This window comes from Amblyomma mixtum, chromosome 6 (assembly GCF_055824585.1).
Source record: "Amblyomma mixtum isolate Tamu chromosome 6, ASM5582458v1, whole genome shotgun sequence".
Taxonomy (NCBI): Eukaryota; Metazoa; Arthropoda; class Arachnida; order Ixodida; family Ixodidae; genus Amblyomma; species Amblyomma mixtum.
This window is the reverse complement of record NC_143017.1, coordinates 37124300-37152262: the sequence shown is the minus strand read 5'-3', so window position 1 is coordinate 37152262 and position 27963 is coordinate 37124300. Positions and strand designations below refer to the sequence as shown.

Here is a 27963-nt window from a genome sequence, read left to right as displayed (position 1 = left end):
CCACCACGGCGTGGCCTCCGCGATCGAAGCGCGCTTTTAAGGCGGAAGCCTTTAATGCCTCATCGTTGTAAGCAGGAGCTGTCGACAGAAATGTCACGCTTTTCAATTGGTCGAAACGGTCGTGACGTCACAGTGCGCGAATTTCAAACGGGGCCAATGGTACTTTAGCTACTAACCATGCAACCAATTAAAGGGATCGTTTAGTGATGCTCCAAGTAAGTTTGACTGAGTTTAATTAATTCCCTACTTAACCAATAAGTCAAACCTTTCTAGTCACACCAGATAAATAAATAAAACCCAGTAAGAAATTTGCCGAGCTTGCCGAGCTTGCGAATCGAACCCCGCTCTCCGGAGTGCGAGTCGAGCACGCTACCACTCCGCCATGCCAGCTTTTTTTTTCTTTATTGCCTGGCTTTGGCTCATGACATTGCACAACAAAAATACACATAACACTATATACATACGACACTGTCGTGGTCAGCCAGCACGAGACTGGCTTCGTCAGCTTAAAATTCCCGCAACATACACAACGGCTCTAGTCTTGAGAGCCACTCGGGAGGCTCCGCAGCTGCTTTTTGGATTGCAAGAAACCAGTCCATGCTTTCCCGAAAATAAATTCGGGCCGGTCGTGCGTCTTTGTCACAATGATAGCCTGCCATTCTGGAGCGCCATATACAGTGGAGGCCCAAGAGCATTATGAGATCAAAAGGTGCCCCATCCTCATTATCAGTGCTTAAATAGCGAATTCCGTGCGCGTCAAGTGGTAGCTCTTTTTTTATGGTCCTGTGTAACACGTCCCAAAAATAAACCCCTTCCCAGCAATGCAAAAAAACATGGTCTATTGTTTCAGGCTGTTTACAAATTAAGCAGTTCGATCCCGACGGTAAAAAGAAATCCTTTCCCTCTAGAAACTTTTTAACTGGTAACGTCCCGGTGTGTAACTTAAAAAAGAAAGTCTTTACTCCTGGTGGCACCTGCATTTTCTTCACCCTTTTTAAAACATCCCCTCCCGGGCCTCCACTGTACAAGGCCCTGTACATGGGCTCTGGGAATACAATATCACAAAGATCATTGTACAACTTTTTCCTTTTACTTTTCCACAAATAGTCGGTGGAAAAAGGTGCCGAAAGAAACCGAACGCTTGCTACAATCTCTTTGTAGTAACCAAAAGTTTGGTTGTAGTAACCAAACTTGGGTCAATCTGAAACGCGGACAAATACGCCTTGCTCGTCGGTGGGGTTTCGCCGCTAGGGGGCCCGAGTGAGCGGACGCGTTTATTATCGGCTCCGCCAATTTCTGGTTCCCGTGCCCAGCTAAGTCCTTTCTAGGACCCACCAAGGCCCTCAACGGATCCTGGAAGGTTCACAGACCCCAATCGCTACCATCTTTTGGATGTGCCCAATGACCTCGGTGAGCTCCCTGTTGAAAATGTCTCTGGCAGCCACGCCGCTGCGCTAAGCCTCGCCTCATCGAGGCGAGCCTCGCCGGCGCGCCGCGTTCCTCACTCCCCAACAGCCATGAAGGAGCCCGTGGATGGAGAGACCTCGAACCCATTGGACTGCCACCCTGGTGAGTGGAAAACTGTGCTCCATGCATACCGTAATCGGACCACGGATTCGAATTCGCCCCCAAAACACCCGGTATCGGCCACCGTTAAACCTAAACCAAGCGCCAGCAACGCCGGCGCGCCACCGGACGCTGCATCTGGGAACACCCGAAGCGCGTTCAAGGAGACGCCACAGCTACTACGCATGACGCGCGCCGTCGTCCATAGAAGCAAGCAACTCGCCGCACTGCCGGCGGGTACCATCAGAGTCGTCTTTCGCCCGCGAGGCGGCCTCTCCCTGGAGAAGATCCCGGCTCCCAGTATCCTGCAGGCACTTCACTCGACGCTCAGCTGCTCAGTGATTGGCGAGTTGCACATAAGAATCCACCCAACTAACAACACCTTCACAGTGGCGACGGTAGCGGAGGCAACAGCTCTGGCATTGGTGAAAATTCAGCAAATTACCTTAGATGGACTACAATACCCGGTAGCCGCGTACATCGCGGCCCCTCCAGGGGCAGTCAAGGGCGTCATTTCCCGGGCCTACTGGAACGAGACACCAGAACAAATCCTAACTGACTTACAGTACAGAAACCCGGACGCTAGCATTATAGCGGCCCGACGCATGTGTAAAACAACGTCCATCTTAATCACTTTGCCTCAGGTCCCGTACCTCACACAATTAAATATATGTGTGTTGTACACCGCTGCACCAAATACAAGGGAAGCCCCGATGCCTGCACAAACTGCAGGAAGCCTGGACACAGGTACGACGTGTGCCCTCTCCCGAAGGCTGGACTCTGCCCGCGGTGTGGCGAGAAGCACACCCCTCAAGAGACCCCATGCACGCCAAGCTGCATTCTTTGTGGTGGTTCACACCTTACCGGTACCGGCTCGTAGACAGACCGCGCCGAAATCCAAGCAACCAGTGCCCACGCCAAAGGACTTTCCACCGCTAGTGCCTCATCAAGATCACCAGCGAGCCTGGACCAAACCCACCAGTACACCCCAAACCTGACAGCTGGAGGAAGAGATAGCTCTCCTGCGGGAAGAGGTAAGGCATCTTAGGGCAGCCATTAATTCCATCCCTCCTACCGTTTCTTCACCCACTCCTTCACCAACACCCCAAACCTCTTCACCTACACCCCAACCCTCCACACCCCCTCCACAAAAGAAACGCAGACCAGAAGACATTCCAGACATGGATTCTAAATTACAAAAATTTGCCCAACTGCTCGAAGCCAGTATTCTGGCTCAGACTCAAAATTACTTTGAAGCCGCCATCACTAAGCTTACAGAAACTATTAACAGTCAGGTAACCTCTGCTATTCTACAACAAATTCCACCAATAATTGCTGGAATGTCTTCACATATCCCAGCTAGCAACCCCATAGCTGCTTCCATCCTCCCCCCCCCCCCCCCACCCTCCAGCATGGCCCAGTTGACGGAAATTAAGCATCCTACAATGGAACTGCAGGGGGTTTCGTCGCAAACGAGACCCCCTGCAGCAGCTCCTCTCTGCTTCCTCCACACCCCCTGATATAGTAGCACTTCAGGATGCTGGCACAAATTTATGGCTGCCAGGATACGCTCTGGTACCCTCTGACACCACTCCAAACCCCAGGGTTACCACGTATCTCCAACATTTCGTACCATACACTTGTCATGTACTAACCTCGCTGGTAGCTCACACATTCCTAGAATTAATCCCCTCCACTCACAGATCTCAACCCCTCTTCATCCTCAACTGTTACCTCCTTCCGAGGCAACCAGTCTCAGATTTAATCTCTGTAAATAAAGCCGCCTCCAACGCTGCAAAAAATGACCCCCTCATTATATTAGGGGATTTCAACTGCGCACATGTAGACTGGGGGTACACACGCACTAACAAGAGAGGAGCGGAATTGCGCAACACCCTTCAGATGCACGGCCTGTCCATATTGTTACGTAGCCGTTGGGGCTCGTAACCGAAACGCTTTAATGGTTGACGTGGACGGCACCGGAGAACAAGCCAAGAGCACCCAGAGGAAGCCGGAACCGATCTTCTTCTTCTTTCACTCGGCGGTGCACGCGACTTGCGAAGAGCAGCCGCCTAGTGGCTGCTTGTAGAAACGTGGCATTACCCCCCTCCCTAAAAAAAAAACATCGACCCGATGCATGCGCAAGAAAAGAAGGTAAGAAAAGCAGTTCACAAGAACATGGCAGAAAATAAGCAGTTCGTAAGCAAGGATGGTGCGAAAATGAACGGTCACAAGAAGCATGTGGTTATGGCGTGGCGGTAGGATGCTAGCGGTGCTCGCGCGAAAAGTACGGCTTCATTCGCACGACGTGGACAACTTCGGGCTTCTGCTGGCGGCGATGAGAAGTAGAAGAGCCGTCTGGAAGAAGTTCGTATGTGACGTCACTGAGCTGACGGACCACTCTGTACGGACCGAAGTACTGCTTTAGCAGTTTCTCGGAAAGCCCTCGGCGTCGAATCGGAGTCCACACCCACACCATGTCGTCCGGTTCGAAGGTCACTACTCGGTGGCGGTGATTGTAACGCCGAGCGTCTCGGCCTTGCTGGTTCCGGATGCGCAGTCGCGCAAGCTGCCGTGCTTCTTCGGCGCGCTGAGTAAAGTCCTCGGTACCAGCTTCGGAGTCACGACCGTCATGGGGCAACATGGCCTCTAGCATGGTGGACACCTCGCGGCCATACAACAGAGAGAAGGGCGTCATGCGCGTTGTCTCTTGTTGTGCCGTATTGTACGCGAATGTGACGTACGGTAGGATGTCATCCCAAGACCGATGTTCAACGTCCACGTACATAGACAGCATGTCGGCGAGAGTTTTGTTGAGACGTTCGGTCAGGCCATTCGTCTGTGGATGGTAGGCGGTGGATTTGCGGTGGGTAGTGCCACTCAGCTGCATGACGGATTCCAGCAGCTTGGCCGTGAAAGCTGTGCCTCGGTCCGTGATGACAACTGACGGGGCGCCGTGCCTGAGGACGATGCGCTCGATGAAAAATTTCGCTGCCTCGGCTGCCGTGCCTCGTTCGAGGGCCTTTGTTTCAGCATATCGCGTGAGGTAATCGGTAGCGACTATTATCCACCGGTTGCCCGAGGAGGAAGTTGGAAAAGGGCCCAACAAGTCCATGCCAACCTGCTCGAATGGAAGTCTGGGCACTTGGACAGGCTGCAGTAAACCAGCTGGCCTTACAGACGGTATTTTCCGTCGCTGGCAATCGTGGCACGTTCGTACATAGTGGCGCACTGCCGCCGCAAGTTTGGGCCAGTAAAAACTCTTTTGAATGCGAGCCAAAGTTCGAGCATAGCCGAGATGACCGGCGGTGGGCTCATCATGACATGCCTGCAAGACTTCGTCGCGGAGAGTGTCTGGCACGACGAGGAGATAATCCCTTCCCGTGGGAGAGAAGTTGATCTTGTAGAGCACGTCGTTTAGGAGACAAAACGAGGAGTGCGTTCTGGCGAAGGGACGGGGTACTTCCGTAGTACGGGCTTTCAGGAAGTCGATGAGTGGAGCGAGTCCCGGGTCCTCACGTTGGCGCTGCGAAACAGTGACTGTGTCGACAGTTGCGATAAGAGGGAAGTCGGGCTCTTCGTCTTCGTTCGCCGACTGGATAGGCGAACGGGACAAGCAGTCGGCGTCGTTGTGCTGGCGTCCGGACTTATACACGATGGTCATGTCGAACTCTTGTAGACGTAAACTCCAACGTGCAAGGCGTCCGGAGGGATCGCGCAAGTTCGTCAACCAGCAAAGAGAATGATGGTCGCTCACGACCTGGAAGCGGCGGCCATAAAGATACGGGCGAAATTTCATCACTGCCCAGACAACAGCGAGGCACTCTTTCTCGGTGGTGGAATAATTGGTTTCAGCACGAGACAAAGTCCGGCTAGCGTACGCGATGACTCGCTCAGCGCCATCCTGCCACTGTACGAGCACAGCGCCGAGGCCTACGTTGCTTGCATCCGTGTGAACCAGGGTCTCGGCATGGGCATCGAAGTGGGCAAGCACAGGCGTTGTTTGCAAGCGGTGCCGTAATTCATCGAATGCCTTTTGCTGTTCTTCTGTCCAGGCGAAGGTGACATCATCTCGGGTGAGACGCGTCAATGGGGCAGCAATTCGTGAAAAGTTTGCAATGAATCGGCGGTAATAGGGGCAGAGTCCCAAAAAACGCCGGACTGTCTTCTTGTCGGATGGAGTAGGGAAGTTGGCGACGGCTGCAGTTTTGGCGGGATCGGGCTGAACACCTCGACGGCTGACGACGTGGCCCAGGAACAGGAGCTCTTCGTAACCGAAGTGGCACTTTTCAGGTTTCAACGTGAGGCCGGCAGATCTTATAGCCCGTAGCACGGTGGAAAGGCGTTGGAGGTGTTCCTCGAACGTTGGGGAAAACACAATAACGTCGTCCAGATATACTAAACAAGTTTGCCATTTAAGGCCGGATAAGACTGCGTCCATCATTCGCTGGAATGTCGCTGGAGCGGAGCACAATCCAAACGGTAGGACCTTGAACTCGTATAGTCCATCCGGTGTGACAAACGCAGTCTTCTCACGGTCCCGTTCGTCTACTTCGATCTGCCAATAACCGCTTTTGAGATCGAGCGAGGAGAAGTAGCGCGCATGGCGCAGCCGGTCCAAGGAGTCATCAATGCGTGGTAGCGGGTAGACGTCTTTTTTTGTGACCTGGTTGAGTTTGCGGTAGTCAACACAGAATCTCAGACTGCCGTCTTTCTTCTTAACCAAGACGACAGGTGAAGCCCAGGGACTCCTCGATGGCTGTATGACACCGTCATTCAGCATTTCGTCTACCTGCTGAGCGATGACTTCGCGTTCCCGCGGTGACACTCGGTATGGGTTCTGTCGGACTGGTCGGATACGTTCGTCGGTTATTATGCAGTGCTTGGTGAGGGGCGTCTGCTTGACCGCGGAGGCAGACGAGAAACAGTCTTGAAACTGAGAGAGCAGCCCGACAAGTCGATCCTTCTCGGTAGGTGATAGAGCGGGGTTCACATCGAGGGCGAATTGGGCCGGTCGGCTGGCAGATGTCCCGGTCTGGAGTGCGATGCAATCAGAAGTTTCGGCGATATCTTCCAAGTAGGCGACCGTGGTCCCTTTGGCGATGCGTTGTCGCTCATTGCCGAAGTTGGTAAGGAGTACATCCGCGAGGCCGTTGGTCGGATGGACGATACCGCGGGCAACACAGACGCCGTGATGGAGCAGCAGCTCAGTGTTCTGTTCGGCCACCCCTGCAGCACTCGACTGGTCGTCGCACCTGACGGTAACGAGAGTACATGAGCGTGGCGGCACGGTTACATCCGCGTCAAGGATGCGCAAAGGTGCGTGGCGTCGTTCGGCGTCTGCGGAAGTCGGTGCAGGCGGTGAAAACGTGACCAAACGGCGAGGAACGTTAATGACGGCACCATGCTGTCGTAAGAAGTCAAGGCCGAGGATGAGGTCCTTGCAACAGTTGGGCAGAATAACGAAAACCGCAACAAACACGGAGTCGGCAATGGTGACTCGTGCAGTGCAACGCCCTAAAGGTGTCATAAGGTGGCCACCAGCAGTACGAATTTGGGGTCCAGGCCATTCAGTCCGAACTTTTGCGAGCCGATCCGCGAAATTCTTGCTGATTATTGAGAAGTCTGCTCCTGTATCTACTAAAGCAGTCACTGGGTGCCCATCAACAAGCACGGGAAGGTCGGCGCTAGCTGTGTCATTGGTATGAGGGAAGCTCGGAGTCACGGAATCACGCTGCGGCGGCGTCGCTGTCACGGAATCACGCTGCGTCGTCACGGGGGGGTCTTCGGGACGTCGGTTTCGTTTTTCAGCAACCTGCCCCCCTGAGGTCGCCGCCTTCAGTTTCCCCGGCGTGGGCTTGGCGATCGCCCCCTCAGCGTATCGCTGAAAGTACGACGGCTAGGTGACGAGTAGCGGACGGGAGAAGGTGACCGTTGGCGGCCGTTCGGTGAAGTCTGCTGGGCAGCAAGGTATTCCTCGATTTCCCGAGGTCGCTCACCGAACCGTGGGCGCGGGGCGTGACGTGAAAATCCCTGAAGCCCGAGTTCACGGTAGGGGCAGCGCCGATACAGGTGGCCGGCTTCCCCGCAGTGGAAGCAGAGCGGCCGCTGACGAGGAGTGCGCCAGATGTCGGCCTTCCGGACCGGTGGTTGCATGGCGAGTCCCTGCTGCGGTGGCCGCTGGTAGGAGGGTGGCGGCAGTACGGACGGCGGCTGCGAGTCGAACGGGATAGGCTGCGCGGGAGGCACCGCGGGCTGACGGACAGCTGCTGCATAACTCAGAGGGCGTGGCTCGGGCAGCAACTGAGGCGGTGCAAACGCTTGCCGGATCTCCTCGCGCACGACTTCAGTGAGGGCAGCGGGGGTGGGATCAGGCGAGATGATGTGGAGTTTCCGGAGCTCCTCGCGAACTACGTCTCGGATCAACTCTCGCAAAGAGGAATGTTCACTGGCGCTGCACGAAGCGGCCACTGAGCTGAAGGGCTGAACGTACGCAGACTCGTTTCGTCGGGAACGCTGCTGGAGGGCTCGCTCAATGAGGGTTGCTTCACTGATGAAGTCGGCAACGGTCTGGGGGGGATTCCGCACCAAACCAGCGAAAAGATGTTCTTTTACGCCCTGCATCAGGTGGCGCAACTTCGCGGCCTCCGTCATGTCGGGATCAGCCCGCCGACAAAGACGGGTCACGTCTTCGGCAAACATGGCGACGCTCTCGTTGGGCTTTTGGATACGGGCTTCCAGGAGGCGGCGCGCTCGGTCGCGGCGGTCGGGGCTGGAAAACGTATCGCGCAGCTGCTGGCGGAAGGCATCCCAGCTTTGAAGACCGGGCTCCCGGTTCTCGTACCAGGTTTTGGCGCCGTCTTCCAGCGCGAAGTATACGTTGCGCAGCTTCATGGCAGAACTCCACTGATTAAAGTTGGCCACACGTTCAAACTGTTCAAGCCAGTCGTCGACGTCTTCAGTAGGAGCGCCATGGAAACTCGCCGGTACACGGGGCTGCTGGAGGGTTAGATGAGGGGAACTCGCCTGCGCCATGGGATGAAGCTGAACGGGGCGGCGGTCGGGAAGGAGACCGAACTCTGGGGAGAGGCCGTGAACGCGGCGGCTGCTGCGATGAACGGGTGTAGACACCAGCGGGAGTCGGTCGGGACTCGCTGAACCGCTGCGAGAAGAGGTCCGGGACATGGGATCTTGAATGCACCTCCACCAGTGTTACGTAGCCGTTGGGGCTCGTAACCGAAACGCTTTAATGGTTGACGTGGACGGCACCGGAGAACAAGCCAAGAGCACCCAGAGGAAGCCGGAACCGATCTTCTTCTTCTTTCACTCGGCGGTGCACGCGACTTGCGAAGAGCAGCCGCCTAGTGGCTGCTTGTAGAAACGTGGCAATATATAATGATCTGAGCACACCTACAAGAATCGGCAATAGTGTCACTACCGACACAAGCCCAGATCTTACTTTTGGTCGCAACCTTCCCACACCGGTGTGGACAAACTCAAATGAGGCCCTGGGCAGTGATCATTATATCATAACTATACAGCTTGATTTCGCCAAAAAAGCTAAAAACTACCGTGTCCGGATTACCAGCTGGAATAATCTTCGGAAGCACAGAGAGGCCGAAACATTAGAATCCCCCTTTAACCTCCACACATGGATGACAGAGCTGAAACAGGATGTCCAGGCATTCACGGAAACATTAGACGCCACCCCCGAGACTCCCGTTGCAGACAGTCGCTTAGCGCACCTACTCCAAGCTCAAAACAGTATCCTCACACGCAGCGCAACCCAGAAGCAAAATCGGAAACTTAAGCTAAAATTAGCGCAACTACAGAAACAAATAGAAGAATACAGTGCCCGCACTCAGTAAATCTAACTGGCACCAATTATGTGACGGATTACGAGGTAATCTCTCCTCCACCAGGGCCTGGCATCTTTTGCGACATATGATAGACCCCACTCAAGCTAAAAAGCAAACTAGGCCCACACTAAAAAGACTTACCCATAAAAATCGTCAAAATCATCAAGCACTGTTACGCATACTCCAATCAACTTATACCACTGTGGGCCAAGCTTTATCATATCCCGACTATGTAGGCCCCGATCAACCCTCCCTCGACGCCCCCATTATGGAGGTTGAAGTCAGAGCAGCCCTTATCAAGCTCCGAAACTAAACCCCTAGGGAGGACCAAATCACAAATGACATGCTCAGAAATCTAGATTTCCCTTCTCACCAACTACTTCAATGAGTGCTGGGAAATGGGGGCGCTACCTGCTGAATGGAAGCACGGGAAAATAATTTTCATTCCTAAACCAAATTAGCCCATTAACGCCCAAAACCTCCGTCCCATTTCGCTGACTTCGTACTTGGGCAAACTGTTTGAGCATGTCATCCTCACCCGTCTCACGCAACACATGGAATCCCATGGACTATATCCACATACTATGGTAGGATTTCGATCCCACCTCTCGGCACAGGACACCCTGCTGCAGATTTCACACGCTATCCTCAATGACATGTTACATCACACCAGAGCAATCCTGGCAGTCGACCTCACCAAAGCATTCGACAAAGTTACGCACAGCGCCATCCTGCAGGGCATCCAAGAGCTGCAGTTGGGGCCTAAGACCTACAACTATCTCCGGGCCTTCTTAAACGGTCGCACAGCCTCACTGCATATAGATGATATACAGACCTCCCCCCCCTTCACGCTTGGTAACATTGGTACCCCGCAAGGAGCGGTGTTATCTCCCTTCCTCTTCAACCTCACCCTCATCCCCCTGGCCAAGGCTCTCAGCCGCATTCCACCCTTAGGACACACACTTTACGCGGATGATATAACGGTTTGGACCACATACGACTCGGATGGCAACATAGAATCGACCCTTCAGGAAGCCGCTACAACTATCGCTACTCACGCGGCAAACATTGGGCTTGAATGCTCCCCCACAAAGTCAGCACTCCTCATAATCCGCCCACGGCGCGTCCCTACCTCCCCCATCACAATCTACCTGCATGACACTCCCATACCGCAAACACCTACCCTCCGTATTCTTGGCCTGCATTTACAGGACACGGGGAAAAACAACCTTACCCTGAAAGCACTAAAACAGTCCACTTACTCCGTCATCCATCTTCTTAGAAGGGTTTCACATTCACGAGCCGGTCTAGACGAAGCAGATAATCTCAAGGTGCTGCATGCCTTTGTGCTTAGCCGCATTCTTTACGCTACTCCTTACCTGAACCTCTCCTGTTCGGATAAAGACAAGATCAATGCTCTTATCCGCATGGCTACCAAAGCAGCGCTAAACCTACCAAAGTGCACTAGCACGGACAGACTCTTAAAATTAGGAATGCACAACACTATACAAGAACTTATAGATGCACATCGCTACACACACTACCTTCGTCTGGCTGGCACGGAAACTGGACGATATATACTGGATTCTCTGGAAATTCGCATACCGGCACACACAACAGACTTCATCTCTCTCCCTCGCGCCATACACACCGCGCTTATCCTGAAACCCCTTCCTAAGAATGTCCACCCTGAATGCCATCAATCCCGCCGAGTTGCGCGAGCCAAAGCTCTCCATAAAGAATATGGCACTTTAGAGGATGTGCGCTGGGTGGACGCTGCGTGTGGTCCAGACCGTTCAGTAGCTATGGCTTATCATCCAGCAGCCCCCCCATTTATCCATTTCATAGACACACCTTGTGCCCCGGAAGAAGCAGAGGAAGCAGCTATAGCAATAGCCATTGCCCAAACCAATGCGGCTTATATACTAAGCGATTCCAAAACTAGAGATGTAAAATTTCAAGAAATTTTGAAGGGCATGAAAGAAACCGTTTTTTTTCAGGGTTTTTTTCATGAAAAATTGGAAATTTTGCAAAAAGTGACAAAAACAGATTTATTTGCAACAGCACAGCTATCAATAGTAATGCTCCAAAGTTCAGTCGAATATGCAGTTATAGATGTCATGTTGTGAAACGAACTTCTTGTTCTATTGCACCGAGAAGATAAATAATTATTTGCACTTGAGGCGAATATGGAGATATAAATATCATATTTGTGGAACGAACTTTTTGTTCTATTGCAAGGAAAAGGGAACATGAAAACTGATCTATAAGTCACTCCATATCGGACTTAGAGTCACTGTCGCTGGATGCGACACTATGCGCAGCAGCATGGATTGAAGCTGAGTCCGCAGCTATGTTCTACTGCACATTTCATTTCATTTCATTTCATTTTATTTCGGACAACAATACATGGTGTCCGCGGGGAGAGGCTAAAGGAGACTGGAGTGTCTCCTGACGAGGCCTAACACCCGCTTTACACGTCGGTGCAGATGGTGCAGAGTGACATATCAGTGAAAACAGTGGTACATAAAACACAGTGGTACAGGAATTCAACATAAGCAATTACACAAACACTGATCAGGCAGAAAATAATACTCAAGAAGTCATTAACAATGAGCGATAGTAATTGGAGTAGAAAAGAAAAACACATTCGAGCAGAACAAGAAAGAACAGTACAGAACAGTAGGTGTAAAAATGAATGCAGCAGGTATGCATAACAAAATTTCACACAGGGGTGTTCAAAAGATTGCTCATTTTCTTCTTAAATTGGTGAATGGTGACACTCTCCTGGGCACAAGCAATTAGTGTTGGATATTTGTTGCATAAAACTGTTATTTGGTGATCCGTAGTCTGGGTTCCGTAATTAGTGCGAGGCCTAGAAGCAGTCAAGGAAATTGTGCGCAAGTTATGTGGGATTTCTCTATTCAAATAAGAACGAGAAAATGATTCAAAGTCATGTTTTATTTTTTGGTAGATTAGGTGTGCTAAGTAGTGCTTATAGCATAGAAAAAACGGTAACACCTTACAAGAGGTAAACATGTCATTGGTACTAGCAGGATAACTACCCAATATGCGCAAGGCTCTTTTTTGCAGAGAGAACAACCTATCTGAGTCAGTTTTATTACATGTTCCCCACACTAAGATACTATACACAATATGGGAATGAATAAGAGAAAAATATAGCTGTTTTTTTACATGGAATGGAAGAAGATAACGAAGTCGTTGAATTAACCCAATTGATCTTGATATTCGTATCCGCAGACTGTTGATGTGATCAGTCCAGCCCAAGTCACTGCGGAAACGAACTCCTAGGAACTTATGAGAATTCACCTGTTCAATTTCTGTGTTATTAAAATATAGTCGGATATTATGCACAAGAGGCTTATTTTTGGCACGGAAAAGCACATATTTAGTTTTTTTATGTTTAGTTCAAGCTCATTGGCATACATACACAAGCTTTCGAACGCGTTTCACTGAAAGCCTGTTGCGAATCCTTGTATGGACGTTTCCGAAACGTGACCAGTTTCGTTCGCAGCTGGCGCATGATGGTGGTATTTGCAGCAGTCGGCAAGCCAGACGAGTTAGCGGCTGGTTAGTGCAAAGGCCTCAGCACCAGGTAGATGGGGCCACGTGCTTCGCTGAAGACGCCTCTCCTGGACCAAATTCCTGCGGATGTCCTGTACTCTGCTACGCTGGAAATCAAGGAGCTAGGCTTGCATTTGGCTAAAACCGCTTACGTGCACAGCAGGCTATGTTATTTATGCCGTGTAGCGCTGTAGAATTTGCAACCATTTTGTTCTACTTGTAGTGTGTTTTTATGTCAAGCCTGGATCTTATAAGTGACCTGGCCTTCAACCCGCATACTCGCCGCACGAACGTTTTAAAAGCACTACCTGGCACCGGCGATGACGACTGCTCTCCAATCATTCAACGATGCACGCTGTAATGATTTTCAAAGCAGAAACAAAAACCTAAACTAAAAGCAAGCAATCCTAAAACCTTGAAATTTCATTCTGAAATTTTCGATGTTTCTTTCCATTTTTCCTCGTCTGAAAAAATCGAAAAAAACCGTTTTTTTTTTCAAAATTGCATTGTTTTTTTCAGGCCTTCACATCTCTATCCAAAACAGCCATTCTTAACTTCGCCCGCGGACGCGTCCATCCCCCCGCGTGGCAGATATTGAAAATGTGCACCCTAAATCTCGATAGGCGTATTGAGCTCGTGTGGGTGCCGGCTCACTCTGGCAATCCCGGAAATGAGGCCGCCGATAACATAGCCCGAGGACTTATTTGCCGGGCAAATGGCGACCCCAGCCGGGATTTCTCGAGGGAGCGGGCACACACGTTCTCAGAACTAACTCAACAAGCACGCCTTGCCCGTCGACTCTATCCCCCTCCTCACCCCCGCCTATCCCACTCCCAACAAATCCTCTGGAGGCGACTCCAGACCCGAACTCTTCCTACCCCTCAGCTTCTATCCTACTTCCGCCATGTTTCCCCGGAGTGCACTCTCTGCGGAGAACCGCACGCCACCCTTGACCACATCCTCTTCGGCTGCCCTGCCGATCCTCCCCCGCAGGGACAGCCCGCCATCGGTACATGGGAGGAATGGGAGGCCCTCCTTGCGTCGCAGGACCCGGACGTGCAACTTCGCTGTGTGAACCGGGGTGCCAGTGCCATGGCCCTACGTGGCCTGGACACATGCGCGTAATGTGAGGGCTGTGCGGTGGCCCTGGGACCTTATACGTTCCAAACTCACTAGCTTAATAAAGTTTTCCATCCATCCATCCATTGCTCGTCGGTGAATTGGTTTTTGAGGAAAGGAAATGTATCTGTCTCTAATATCTCGGTGGACACCTAAACCTCGCCGTAACGGGAAGGGAGGAAGATGGGAGTGAACGAAGACAGCGTATTCACTAGACGCACCTTTTTTCATTCCAAACCATCGAGCTGGCATGGCGGAACATTCGAGCTTCCGCTATGCCAGCTCGATGGTTTGGAATGAACAAAGGTGCGTCTAGTGAATACGGTGTCTTCGTTCACTCCCATCTTCCTCCCTTCCCGTTACGGCGAGGTTTAGATGTCCACCGAGATGTTAGAGACAGATACATTTCCTTTCCTCAAAAACCAATTCACCGACGAGCAAGGCGTATTTGTCCGCGTTTCAAATTGACCCAAGTTGTCGTGACGTCACCGCGCGCGAAATTTGACGGGTGTCCACCGAAATATGTGACAGTTACTGCGCAACTTCCTTTCCTCAAATACAATTTTCGACTAGTGTCTACTGAGGTATGTGAGACAGTTAATGAGTAATTTCCTTTCCTCAAATACAATTTTCATTATGTTCATTACGGCCCCTCTTTCTTCTTTCACTCACACTTCCTCCCTTCCTGTACGGTGCGGCTCAGGTGTCCACCGAGATGACAGAGAATTACAGACCATTTCCTTTCCTCGAAAAGCGTTGCGTTCGAAGGGCAACGCACCGCGCCGAACAGGTGGTGGCGTTCTTTGGACTGCGTGGCAGCGCTACAACAGGCCGTCGCGTTCCACTCCTAAAGGCGAAGCTTAAGCGTCATTAATTGGCAGTTAATTAATGTACCAACAAAATGTGCAGTGAACAATCGCGTAGCAGAATGGAGCACTCAGGCTTTCGCCTTTCACCAGTTTAGCCGCTAAAGTTCCTCGTAATTTCTTTTTCTGCTCATAGCATCCTCTCCACCCGACATAATTGAACTGCACCAGAGCTGCGCTTCGAGGGAGACGAAAAACAAAAGGCGCCCGTTTGCTGTGCGATCTGAACGCATGTTAGATCCCCAGGAGGTCAAACGGCACGGTTCAGGTGTCCACCGAGATAAGTGAGACAAATACTCCGCCATTTCCTCCCCCCTCCAAAACAAAAACAACCAAAACCATCCACTACAGCGTCTCTTTTACCCCTTCTCCTTTTACTCCTCCCTTTACCGCTTCCCTTACGGCGCGGTTTACAGAGATGCGAGACAGTTACTGCGCTATTGTCTTTCCTCAGCCTTTGGTCTGGAAGCACTGATGTGTTCTTCTTCGGCTAATGTTCCGTTTTAGATCTTCTTCCCTAATGTGCATGAATTTTTAGATTGTAACCTTGCGCATTTCAGGATACGCAGCGCAATGATTTCAGCGCGCTAGTGTACCGCTGTAATTGTTAAAGCTTTGGCATGAAATGAAAATATTACTTGATGTGCCTGAGCGTGTTATACGAGACCGCATTCCATGAGCAGGATCAAACAACCGGGTTCAACACCGGTGCATTAGCATGAGCTCGTGGTTTTTTACCCTCGCTTTATTACACACACAGAGGATCTAGCGGCGTTATTGACTGCAGCACGCCAAGCGGCGGGGTCTGAAACTGTCAGTTTTGTTTGTGATGCGCGCAATTTGAAAGATAGCATGCGAACTATAAACACTGCGACCAACTACTACATCTGCTGCTTGTTGTAGCGTATCTTGTATTGCGGCGATACTCCCCTTGTTGGTCCAAAGGGTGATATCGTCCGCGTACAGTGTTCTAGGTCTGGGATTTTTGCGAGTGCGTGTGCCATTTTGACGAGGGTTATATTGAATAAGAAGGGGGAGAGGACCGATCCTTGCGGCGTTCCTCTGTCTCCTAAACTGAAGGTGTCGAATTTGATTGCGCCAATTTGAATTTTAGCCGTTCTATCGGAGAGAAAGTCCTTGATGTAGTTAAACGCTCTTTCACCCACATTCAGCGGTGAAAGAGATTCTAGAATTGCTTTGTGTTTGACGTTATCAAACGCTTTTGTTAAATCTAGAGCTAGGATTGCCCTGGTGCTCCTTTCTTGCTCCTGAGATAGGACTTCGTTTGCTAGTCTGAGCATCGTGTCCTGTGTTGATAAATGTGGTCTAAAGCCAATCATAGTGTGTGGATATAAATTCTCTTTGTGCATGTGAGACTGTAGTCTGTCTAGTATGATGTGCTCTATCAGTTTTCCTATGCAAGATGTAAGCGAAATAGGTCTGAGGTTTTCGAGCGCGAGCTTTTTGCCCGGTTTTGGGATGAATTTAACGATGGCATGTTTCCAAGCCGCTGGGAGTTTTCTCTCCCTCCAACACTCGTTCGCAAAATCCGTGAGGGCTGTGATGGAAGCGTCGTCTAGGTTTCTGAGTGTCTTATTGTTAATGCCGTCTTCTCCCGGGGCGGATGTCGTGCTTATCTTATGGAGGGCTGCTCTTATTTCCGCTATTGTTGTCAGCGTCCAGGAGGGGGTTAGGTTGTCCTTTATAATCTGGTAGTGACGGCGTCTCTCGGGTTGTGCAGAAGTATTTCTGCTGTAGCGTGTTGATAATGTCTTGATCCGTGCCTGGGTCCATGTTTAAAATTTTGGTGATTTCCCTTTGAGTCGTAGCTTTATTTGATTCCGCATCAAGGAGATGCCGCAGAAGATTCCACGTCTCTCTCGTGCCTAGATTGCCATTTACATTTTCGCAGATATGGTCCCATTGCTGCCTTGCGATTTCTGTGGAGTGGTGTTGAATTTCTTTTGTGAGTGTGAGTACCTTGTTTCTAAGCTTTTTGTTGTATTTTTGTTTAAGCCATCTGTTTTCTAGGTTTTGCCTTGCCTCCCACATGTGTGTAAGTCTGCTGTCAATAGCATTTACGTCTAGGTCATGTACTAGTTCTTTAGTGACCTTTCCCACATCTGATAGGAGGGTTTGTGTCCACTGTTCTAGGTCTGTGATCGGTTCCTGATTTTGGTCGCGGATCGTCCTAAGTTTGTCCCAGTCGGTGATCTTGTTTTTGCTGGGTTGGGGTTTGAGATTGGCAATGGTGATTTTAGATGCTATGATATAATGGTCACTTCCCAGATTTTGTCTGGTGTTGCTCCAGCTTAAGTCTGGGAGATTTTTGCCCATCGTAAGGTCCGGGCACGTGTCCCTGCTCACGCTGTTATCTATCCTGGTAGGTTGCATGGGATCCGTGTATTGGGTTAGCGCTCTTTGCTGGATAAAATCAATTAGGGCCGTGCCTTTCTTAGATATAGTTGCGTGTCCCCATTGCACGTGTTGAGCGTTGAAGTCGCCCACAATTAGGTTTGGGTTTTGGCCTGCAATTTGTAGGGCTTTCAGTATAGCGGCTTTCGCTGGTCCAGCCTGCGCCCTGGGGTGGCTGTATGCGTTCAGTATGAACAGAGAAGAGAAGTTTCTTTTGCTGGGTAAAATTTCGATGAATATACAGTCGAGCTCTACGTTTTCAATTTCGTGGTTAACCACGATAAGGTTTCTATGTTCCATCGTAGTGGTTAAAGGTTGTTCTGTGATGTGACATGGCAGAACTGCCCGGTACCCTGGCAGTTTTAGTCGACATATTCTGGGTTCTTGGATCGCGATTACGTCAGGTTTTTCGGATTCCGTTTGAATATGTTACTGCAGATCTGCTTTTTTGTGCGCATAGATCTGCAGTTCCACTTCCAAATTGCCATGCTTTTAGGATTGGCCAATTTGCTGGGATAGATCGATTGGCGCCCCTTGAGCTGACCGGGGAAGTCGACGTAAAATTTCCTGTAAAATGGTGTTGATTACCCCGTACTTGTGATTTACATCATGTATGTGTTGTTCGAGTCTTTGTGATAAATTGTCAACAGTTTGTGTTACATTATCGAGTTTCTGACTGTGCTCTTCCACGTTTTGTTCGAGTTTTGGGACTCTATCCTCTAATGAGAGATTTTTAACATCAGCTACTGCTCGTTTTTTGCGAGGCGTTTCTTCCTTGCTTACTACGCTTACTAGGGTTTCGACTGTTGCGGACACAGTAGTTTCCATTTCTGTAACTTCCTGCATGGCAAGTGGTTTTGGAGGAGGGTCCTTAGATTTGGCGGGTGCTATTAGTTTACTGTTTTCCTGTTCTAAGTGTGTGATGCGGTCCGTAAGTATTTGAATGTGGTGGAGTGCCTGATCGAGTTTAGACTGTAATAACTGCAGTTCCGTCCCCTTTCCGTGAGAGGCCACTCCCGCCCAGCTCACCTGTTTCGGTCCGGGGCTCTGCGTCCGGCTGCTGGTGCCGCTGTCACCTCCACTGCGGCTGCTGCTGCGTCCGCTGCGACTGCTGCTGCGTCTACTGCGGCTGCTGCTGCGTCCACTGCGGCTGCTGCTGCGTCCACTGCGGCTGCTGCTGCGTCCGCTGTCCAAGGGCGGGAAGGACCTCGAGCGGTCCTTTCTTTGAGTGGATGTTGAGTCGTCACTGGTCCGGGATTTTGCCCTTGATTGGTGCTCCAACGTTTTAGTGTGGGGTCGTAGTAATCTTTTTTTGCAGCTGTTATCGCCTCTGCGGTGCCCTTCTCCACAGACAATGCAGACTGGGCCGCAGATTTCTTCTTTGAGGTGCTGGTTTCCGCAGTACGGGCACCGTTGTTGCGGTGGCTCTGGACATACGTCTCTTCTGTGTCCGACTCTTCTGCAGTTCGTGCACTCGCGTGTTCCCCCCAAAAATCTGAAGTCCTCATCCTACACCCAAAGCGTCAAAGGAAAAATAAAGCTCCTGAGATCAAAATCTACGCGGAAGGGGCAGCCATCCCAGAAGTGGAAACAATAAGAATCTTAGGAATGCTGATACAGTCAAACCAAAAAACGACACGTTAACTAAGAAACTGAGAAACACTGTCAACCAAATCTCCTTCCTCATCAGACGAATCGCGAATAGGCGAGGAGGAGTTAAAGAAGCCGAGACCAGGAGACTAATACAAGCCTTCGTGCTTAGCAGAGTCAACTACACTACACCATACGTCACCCTCACAGTAAGAGAAAGAGACGACCTGGATTCTCTAATTAGACAGTCCTACAAAATTGAACTCAACCTCCCACGTCATACTCCAAATGAAAAACTACTACAGTTAGGAATTCATAACACCTTAGCGGAAATGATAAAAGCGCACCTCACCGCACAATATGAGAGACTATCAGGCACTGAAACGGGACGTTTCATCCTAAAGAAAGCAGGAATACAATATGAAGGAATCCGTACACACACCTTGCCAATTCTAAGACACGTGCACGAATACTTAACAGTCCCTCTTCTGCCCGAAAACATGCATCCACACTACGATACGGACAGAAGAAAGGCTAGGGCACAAAAACTTCACGAAAGATTTTCAGTTCAGAAAAACACGACGCATGTGGACGTGGCAGAACATGCGGACAGAGACGCCTTTTCTCTGGCAGTTGTCGATCATCGAGGTTCTCCCCTTGCATCGGCGTCAATAGATAAAACAAAATTTCCGGAGGAGGCTGAAGAAGCTGCCATAGCTTTAGCCATTACCTCCACCGCTGCCAAATACATCATAAGTGACTCCAAAACAGCAATTCGAAATTTTGCCAAAGGAAGGGCCCACTCAGCAGCCATCAAAATCTTACAAAAAATCTTCAATACCCGCCGGATAACATTGATCTGGGTCCCCGCCCATTTCGCAAATCCTGGAAACGAGGCGGCGCTCCAATTTGCCCGAGGATTCGTGGTTAACCGGGAGGTGCGCTACCCCGAGCTCAGGTCGGCCAAGGAGCGAATGACAACCTACAAAGAAATTACTACCCACTTCAAGAAAGAAAGACAGATCTTTCCAGAACCACATAAATCCCTCAGCAAAACACAACAAGTCAGTTGGCGGCAGCTCCAAACAGACACTTTCTTTAATCCATACATGTACTCCATATGGTTCCCGGAGCAGTGCAGCCCCGTCTGTTCTCTCTGTGGGCACCAAAAGGCAGACACACCGCACATCCTATACTTATGTACTGAAGACAAGCCATCGCACAGTCTGCAGCTCTCTACCCAATCTCAGTGGGAGGCCGCGCTGCTCCGCTCGAACCCGGAGGTTCAACTTCGAGCCATAGAGCGAGCCGAAGAGGTCGCCGAACGACATCGTCGGTCGGCCACCTGGCGTCCGGCCTAGAAGAGGAGCCCACCGCGGGGAGGGGAACATGACCCCAATCCGCGCCTAAGACCTCTTCTTTAATAAAGTTTACCTCCTCCTGCACACTGCGACCAAAGAGCCAACTATGATCATATCCTGTGGGATTCAAGGTGATATATTTACCGTTCGTTCTCTCGAGCGGTGGGAGACTGTGCTGGCTAGCTATGACCCCAGAATAGAAGTTCTGGGGCTGGAGTGGGCTCACAAAGTAGTCGAGGGCTATGCACTCTCGACCACTTAAAGCGATCTTTTAGCACCAAGCTCTTTTCAAAGTCACATTCATTCAGTGCCCCGCCATGGTGGTGCATTTTTCCTGTTCTGTATTATGCGACAGAGTATGCAGCTCGTTCAATCGAGAAGCCGCCAGCTTAGTTGGCATCGAGTGCCGGAAACAGTCGGGGGCTGCGTAAAAAAATCGCATCGTGCCAACCGCTTTCCGCAGGATGTTCCAGATGGTGTCATACGATACAGCTTGTCGTGCAGCATATACTTACGTGCACCCCCGGAGACCTTTAGCCGGGGGTGCGTAAAAATGTTGTATCATGATAATTTGGGGCTTCAGTAATGGATGAATAGTGTGTGATAGGGGACTATGATTTAAGGAAATGATTTTAATTATCTGAATAATTAAAGAAATTAAAAACTGGAAAAACGAGGGTTCAACGGTGTCAGAATGCTCAGAATCAAAAGCCTCTGATTGGTGATGCCAATTAAACAACTTTAGTGTGTGTGATTGATAAGTAATTGTAAAAATTGAAAAACAAAATAAAAAAGACGTCGAACGGTGCTAAACTGGTAACCTAACCCACTAAGGTATCGCGTCAAAGTCTTGAGGAGGAGCTTAAGTGTACTCTCCAATTTTTGTCTCTTCTTATCTATTTTTAGTTTAGAAAAACGCACAAATACATGCTAGGTCGGAAACGAAGTGGATAAGGCGCTCGTCTTTTGAGGTGGAGTAAGTACCCGCGTTCGATCAGGACCGCTGAGGCCGCGTTTCGATGGAGGCGAAGAGCAAAAAACGCACGTGGGCTGTGCGATGTCAGAGCAAGTTAAAGATCCCCAGGTCGTCGAAATAATCCCGAAGTCCTCCTCTACAGTACATCTGCGTATAAATTGGAGCGATGGCATTATATCTACTTTATATATTTGCTGCACTGATTGCGGCAGCAGTGATGACGGCAGCCAAATATGCCGCTCCTGGCGGGCTCCGCGATCATGTGTAAGTACCTCATCTCAGCATGTTATTCGACATATTTAAATAGTTCATTGTGTTTTGCTGTTTCTAGTGTTTTTCGGTAGGCACATTCACAAGGTGAATTATGTGTACATGTAATGCAAGAGTGAAAATTGCAAAGTGTTTTGTACACTTCTACTTTATTAATTTTTATATAGCGCACACTTTTCTTTTTCTCACGCCAGCCGCAGCTCAGGTGTTTTAGGTTTCGATGGCAAATGCCACGGCTAGGACCATCTCTTCATTTTGTTGTTATTTTATTAATGAAGACCCACTAATAATATTATGCTTGTAGTTTTAAAATGAAAACTTAAAATGTATCGCCAATAACCTAAAAAAACGCATCCTTATCGACTGTGAGCTACCATCCATGTCGAATCTGAACTGCTGAGCGCGTTGTCAAAGGCCCATTTCACGCCGTTCGCCTGTCGTCAGGCGCAGGCGCACCCTTCCGGATTGCGATTGTTTACCTTGTATTTTCTTCGACAGTTGTCTTCGGGCCTTGCCACTGGAGCGCCATATTTTTGCGTGTGGTATGGTGATAAAGTTCTGCTCACTGCCAGAAACAAGCGATTCACCGTCGACCACGTTCGACACCGACCGCAACCTGATCGGATTTTACCACCGTTCGCATTACAACCAGGCGCTGATAACAGGGCGTTGATAGAAGCAAAATCAAACGGCTGCGTGTCAGGAAGCTAGGGGCGCTCGCTTCATCCACGCGGCCTACAGCCGCTGCCTCTAGCGAAGCCGCTCTGCGCACGTTGCGATCGGGGGAAAGTAAATACGGCACTCTAGTGACAAAGCTAGAAAGCGAACGTCAAAAAGCACTGACGCCTCCTCGACACTCGTCGCCTCTCTTTGTCTCTGTTGATCATTTTTTATTTATTAATTCGGCTACTGAATTAGCGTGATTACCTTAAGCTTTAATCACAGTTAATTTTATTTACTCTGATTAAAGTATCTTTTATCTCAATGAACCATTTTGGTTTTTCAAATTTGGCGCCGTGGTTGCTTTCCCGACCACTTACTATATCACCGTAAAGCCTACTCAACCCTGCAATGGTTTTTGCTGATAATTAACTAACTAATTATTCTATCTCAGTGAAAGTTTTTAGTTCGATCAATTATCACTCATTAACTACATTTCAATTGATTTCAAACTTTATTTTCCCTCGTCTGCCTATTTTTCTACTATTTTTCTATCCACGGTTGTTTTGCTCTTTTGACGTTTTTTCGACATTTTTGCCTCTTGTCACCTGAACACAATGTTCTAAGAAGAAGATTACAGGCAGCAAGAGTGTAAGTGGCACGCGGGTAAACACTTTAAGAGCAGGAGAAACTGTCGATTTTTGTTTGCCACATAGAGAAAGAGGTGCGCAAGGGGGGAAGTGGGGTGCACCGAGTGAACACTAGGATCAAAGATCGATGATATGACAGAACCGTGAGAACGTCGACTGCCTTAGATAAGGTGCCTCATAATTAGGGATTACAGACGGTCCGTCATCAATGATCAAAATCTGTTCCTTTTCTTATTACTTTGAAACTGATTGTAACTCTTGCTTGGCATCGCGTAATAAGCAATAGCAATCTTTGGAGTTAGTAAGCTGATCAACGTCTGGCTACCACTTTGCGCTATTCTTTTGTAGCACGCTTGCTTATAGATAACTTTATTATGCTAATACAAGCACCTTCTCTACCGAAGAGCCGTTTTCAACTGCAGCTAAGTGAACTCAATTTGAAAGGTTGCCAAATATTTCACTTCAAAGTTTTCAACGAAAAAAAAACGTAGAAACAGGCTACTTTTGTTTCTGGCGAATACACTGGACAGTGAAGTAGCTTACTGTCATATCACCTTCGCTACCTCGCATTTGGCACATTATTGGCTTCGCTGCAGTTTGAGCGTAAAATTATTATTGACTACAGAATAACAGAGAGGCGAGATGGAATCCGCTTATGAAGTTTTCTGGCAGCCAGCTTTACAGATATGAGAAAATAGGGACACGCACGTAAACCAGGATGAACAGTACGGTGCATGTCATGTGTCTTCTTTTGTCGTCTTCGTCAAGATTACGAGCAGAAAACACTATGAACTGCTGGCTGCAGCCCCTAAGGGTGAGTCGTACTCCTCTAGCGCCTGCTTTTGCAAGCGGCGCAGTTTTTGCTTTCGATGACAAAATAATTTAATGCAGCGCTCTAGGCCGACGGAGACGCCCAACGCAAGTGGGAAAAAAGCTATGAAGGAAACCAAAGAAAATCAAAACTGTTTCAGCGCTCGTATCTTCCACTATTCTAGTTGTGTAGGGCTTGTTCCCTGTGCCTCTTTTCACTGTATCAACCAATTAGTCCACAATTCCTTAAAAAAGGCCTCACCGTTTCACAAACGCCTGATTTTTGGGAGCCACTAACATGAGTCGTGCCTTGTTTTTTTTGGGATAAAAAAAATGAGAATTTTACAGAGAAGCTCGAAAACTAAGGATATTAGAAAAAGTATCTCCAATATGAAGAAACATTAGACAGGCGCTTCAAACCGTGGACGAGAAAACCGATGCTTTGTGTGCAAATATACAAGCCGCTGACGAACATATTGCCATCTCCCGATCAGTAAACGAAAACAAATAAAAAATCTCGTAAGCCACAATCTTCAGGCAGTCGCGGTTTCCAGCCACAGCTGTGTACTCTGGCGAAACAATCTCTGCCACAGCGCTCACCAAAAGCCACGGCATTTAGAAGAAGCTGACAAAGTTTATAATTTGCCAGCAGCGAAAAGCGCCTGCAGCATGTAACTGATGGCACAGCTAAAGGTTGGTAGTCTATTCATCCATGAAAAAACTTCTTGTCCTCCGCTCACCTTGGCATTGAGATCGAACACGACGCTTTCTGAATCAAAAGCGTCATTTGAGAGAGTTGCCGGTGAATTAAATTTCTGAAACTTGCCAGACTTTGTTATCCGCACAGACAAAGTGTCGGCTGCGGCTCTACCGTGGCCCAAGCGTGTGCAACCACATGACAGGTCCTCTTTGGAAAGGGTTGTTACAATACCCTATCATTTTACAATATCTAATGGGGCAAACAATAGGTAATCATAAGTATATGGGGCGTAGATGGACACAGTGTATGCGCAGTTTAAAGTTTAGTTCAGCGTCACACTCGAAACCACATCATACTCTGATGACAACGTCCACAACATTGGCATCGCCGGCTCCTTCTTTTTCTTCGATTTCATTATGCTGAAAATCGTCAAAGTGTATAGAAACATGGATTACTCAAATACTACTCGCAAGCCGTACAAATCCGGCAGTTTAATTATCACTTGTAATTTGTAGGCCGGGAACAAAATAATTCGTATTATTCGGTCGAATTCACAGATAATACTTGAAGGTCCTTAGCCACAGCCTGCGCTCAGCAGCACGAAGTCTCTTCTCTAACTGGGATTATTTCCTAACTTTTGAGTAGTAATTAAACCCTTTGACAAGTTTGACAAAAAGCGCTGTTCATGCTCGTCGTATCAGTCTTTCTTAGGCTAGAACTTTATATGCACCCTTTCCGCTGGTCATCCGCTTGCAAGATGTGCTTGTGCTGTCGGCCCTAGGAAAGGAATACGGGTAGATGGCACACTTTTTACCGCAATCTTTCCAAATATTAATCACTGATATAGAGCCTGGTTGGCAGTCAAAGACTAAGTTTCGGGCTTCTGAGATCATATCAGTCAGTTAACGAAAAGAAAAGCAGTTCTGATGTAAGCGTATTGATTGATTGATTTATTGTGGTTTAACGTCCCGAAGCGACTCAGGCTATGAGGGACGCCGTAATGAAGGCTCCGGAAATTTCGACCACCTGGGGTTCTTTAATGTGCACTGATATCGCAGAATACACCAGCCTCTAGAATTTCGCCTCCATCGAAATTCGGCCGCCGCGGCCGGGATCGAACCCACGTCTTTCGGGTCAGCAGCCAAGCGCCGTGACCACTGAGCCACCACGGCGGGCTGTAAGCGTATTCGGAGCCTAATACTGATTACATGTTCAGTCTAATCTTAAACGGCGCCGGATCTCTGCAGTGGTAAATACTTCGTTTTGCATCTGCAAGGTACAATAAAGAAAGGAAAGCACGAACAGGAAGCGGCAACAAATAGAGCTAATAGTCCTCCTGAAACGGCCCGTAACAAATCATTTGCAGTGACAAACGGCTTGTATGCAAACCATGTCGAGTCAGTGTCCGATTTTTTGTTGCTTTATTTACAGCTGTCAGCTTCAAACACCGCAGCCGCTTTTCTGATGAAAAACTTTTTTGTGGTATTTCGGGAGCAACTGGCTGGGGCTCAGTCTCTCGGAGAATAAAATACTAAGGAGCCGCATAACGAATGGGTGCTTGTTTTAGCTGATAAACGTCGTGCAAGAACGACTGCGCACGCGATTTTTGGACTAGGTCTCTGAATATCATTGTGAGGAATAGGGAAGGTTCTCTGCGATGGCCATTTCACATTATTAATTGATTTGCTGCGAGTTGAACATTATTCATTGTCCGTTCGCATACAAAAAGTTCATTGTTTTCCTCAATTAAGCGTACTGAGCCTGAAAATTTTTTCTAACATTCATAACGAAGACAACAGTCATATCTTAATAGAAATTATTAAAATTAATTGAAAGTCTTTCAATGGCTTTATATTTCTAAGTCAAAACGTTTTTGAACCATCTCCCGACAGTTGGCCACCGATACTCAGATGAAAAAAATCATGTTTGATTTGCGCAGTTCGCCGAAATGCGAATTAGTTGCGCTAGCAGGTGTATAGATCCAGTGTACACGGATGGCAGTTCTTCTAATAGCTATGATCGGTTAGTATCAATATATACGGAATTGGTCCTTCGGTCCTTCGGTCGGTTTTTCTGTAAGGCGCAGCTTTTCAATTTCTCAAGTTGGCGCAGTGCCACTGAGCTCACGTTAGAGCGAACTCGTTTAAACTTCATCGAACTCTCCAAACTCCGTTGAACCTGTAAAGTCTGAATCACGAACCACCTTTGCAGGCTGATGGTGCTCGAAACTGGTGTTGCCCCCGAAAGGACACAGCGGGGTTTGTGGAGCCTCTTCCAAGCGCACACCCCTGAAGAAGCCGGGCGCCGGGCCGGGGGTGGCTTGTACCCAATTTTACCGGTGGGTGTCCGGCGGTGGGTTTCGAACCAACCACCTCCCGCAGCCGAGGTGGACGACCAAGCCTCTTATTGGAAGTCCTCCTACCACACCTGGAGCAGTAGTGCAGCGGCCAAGCGATCTGCCACTGCCCTTCTATGGGAGGTGCTGCTTTCGATGGGATTTGGGTTGATCCGGTTGGGTAGCGATATAGATCGCTCTTGGCGAGCAACCTGATGATTTATTGAGCTGCCGCCTGACACGGTGGGCAGGTGACCAGCCTACCACAAAATAGATTTCACTCAAACAGACAGATAAGCAGACACAGACAGTCAAGCAGACACAAACAGACAGACAGACCACGGCTAAATGGGAAGGGGGGGGGAATATAAGCGCTAGCGCACTAAAAGAACGTAGAAAGTCGTCAAACTTTCAGTAACCGACTTATCGACAGTTTGTGTACCGTTCCTACCAATGAATTAACGACAGTGTCGATTAACAACATATCAGAGGTGTTCCGAGAATTGAACACCTATATTCGAAACATTCAATCACATAGGATGTGTTTTTCCATTTCCTGGAATTGAAATATCGACAGTTCCGGTTCACTTCCTAACGACTTCCTATCAACAAAATTTCAAACGCATTCTGACAACTGGCCGGTGATACTCAAAACAGTCATGGTCATAAAGTCTTTATAATTCCTGCCGTAAACTTATTAGCATTTGAAAAGAGTGTTTAATGACACAGTGTGACATTTTGTTCAGCTATCTTTAAATACTTCGAAAATATTTGTGAATACTTTACTGGTATGGCTATTACTAACGGCCGGCTACAAATTTCGAATTGCAATGAGGTGCAATTAATAGTTAAAATTAAGAGTTAAAAGTTAACTATTATAATTTAGTTAATCACTTTACTAATTGGAATCTTTCGCGTTTTTGACGGTCACCAGCACTGGTATTATTATGCCTGAAACATCTTCTGTTTGCCTTAGAAACCCTACTTTTAAGAACTCGAGGCCGGCTTCCATTGCAACCCCTGGTGCATTTGGGGGCCGGACTGGGAAATTGGCCTCTGTTTTCTCCGCACAACTTTCTGCTTCCACCCTCTCTCCCGCAACAAGCGATATACCATACAAAGTCGTAGACATAAAATTCCTCTTTCCTAAATATTCTAACGCAGGCGCTTGCCTTTCATACAATAATCCTCAAATTCTTCA

At 48.9% G+C, this 27963-nt stretch overlaps 2 protein-coding genes across 5 annotated transcripts in view; both read left to right on the top strand.

Annotated features, from left to right (window-relative positions):
* The window catches only part of LOC149338789 (uncharacterized), a 199095-nt gene that overhangs the window by 34307 nt on the left and 136825 nt on the right, over positions 1–27963 (top strand). The window lies entirely within an intron of this gene.
* Positions 1260–27674, top strand: LOC149338790 (uncharacterized). Its single transcript, XM_089547789.1, has 3 exons — positions 1260–1410; positions 1516–2600; positions 26639–27674. Exon 2 carries the CDS (start codon positions 1518–1520, stop codon positions 2562–2564), a length of 1047 nt encoding a protein of 348 aa, XP_089403915.1. The 5' UTR covers positions 1260–1410; positions 1516–1517; the 3' UTR covers positions 2565–2600; positions 26639–27674.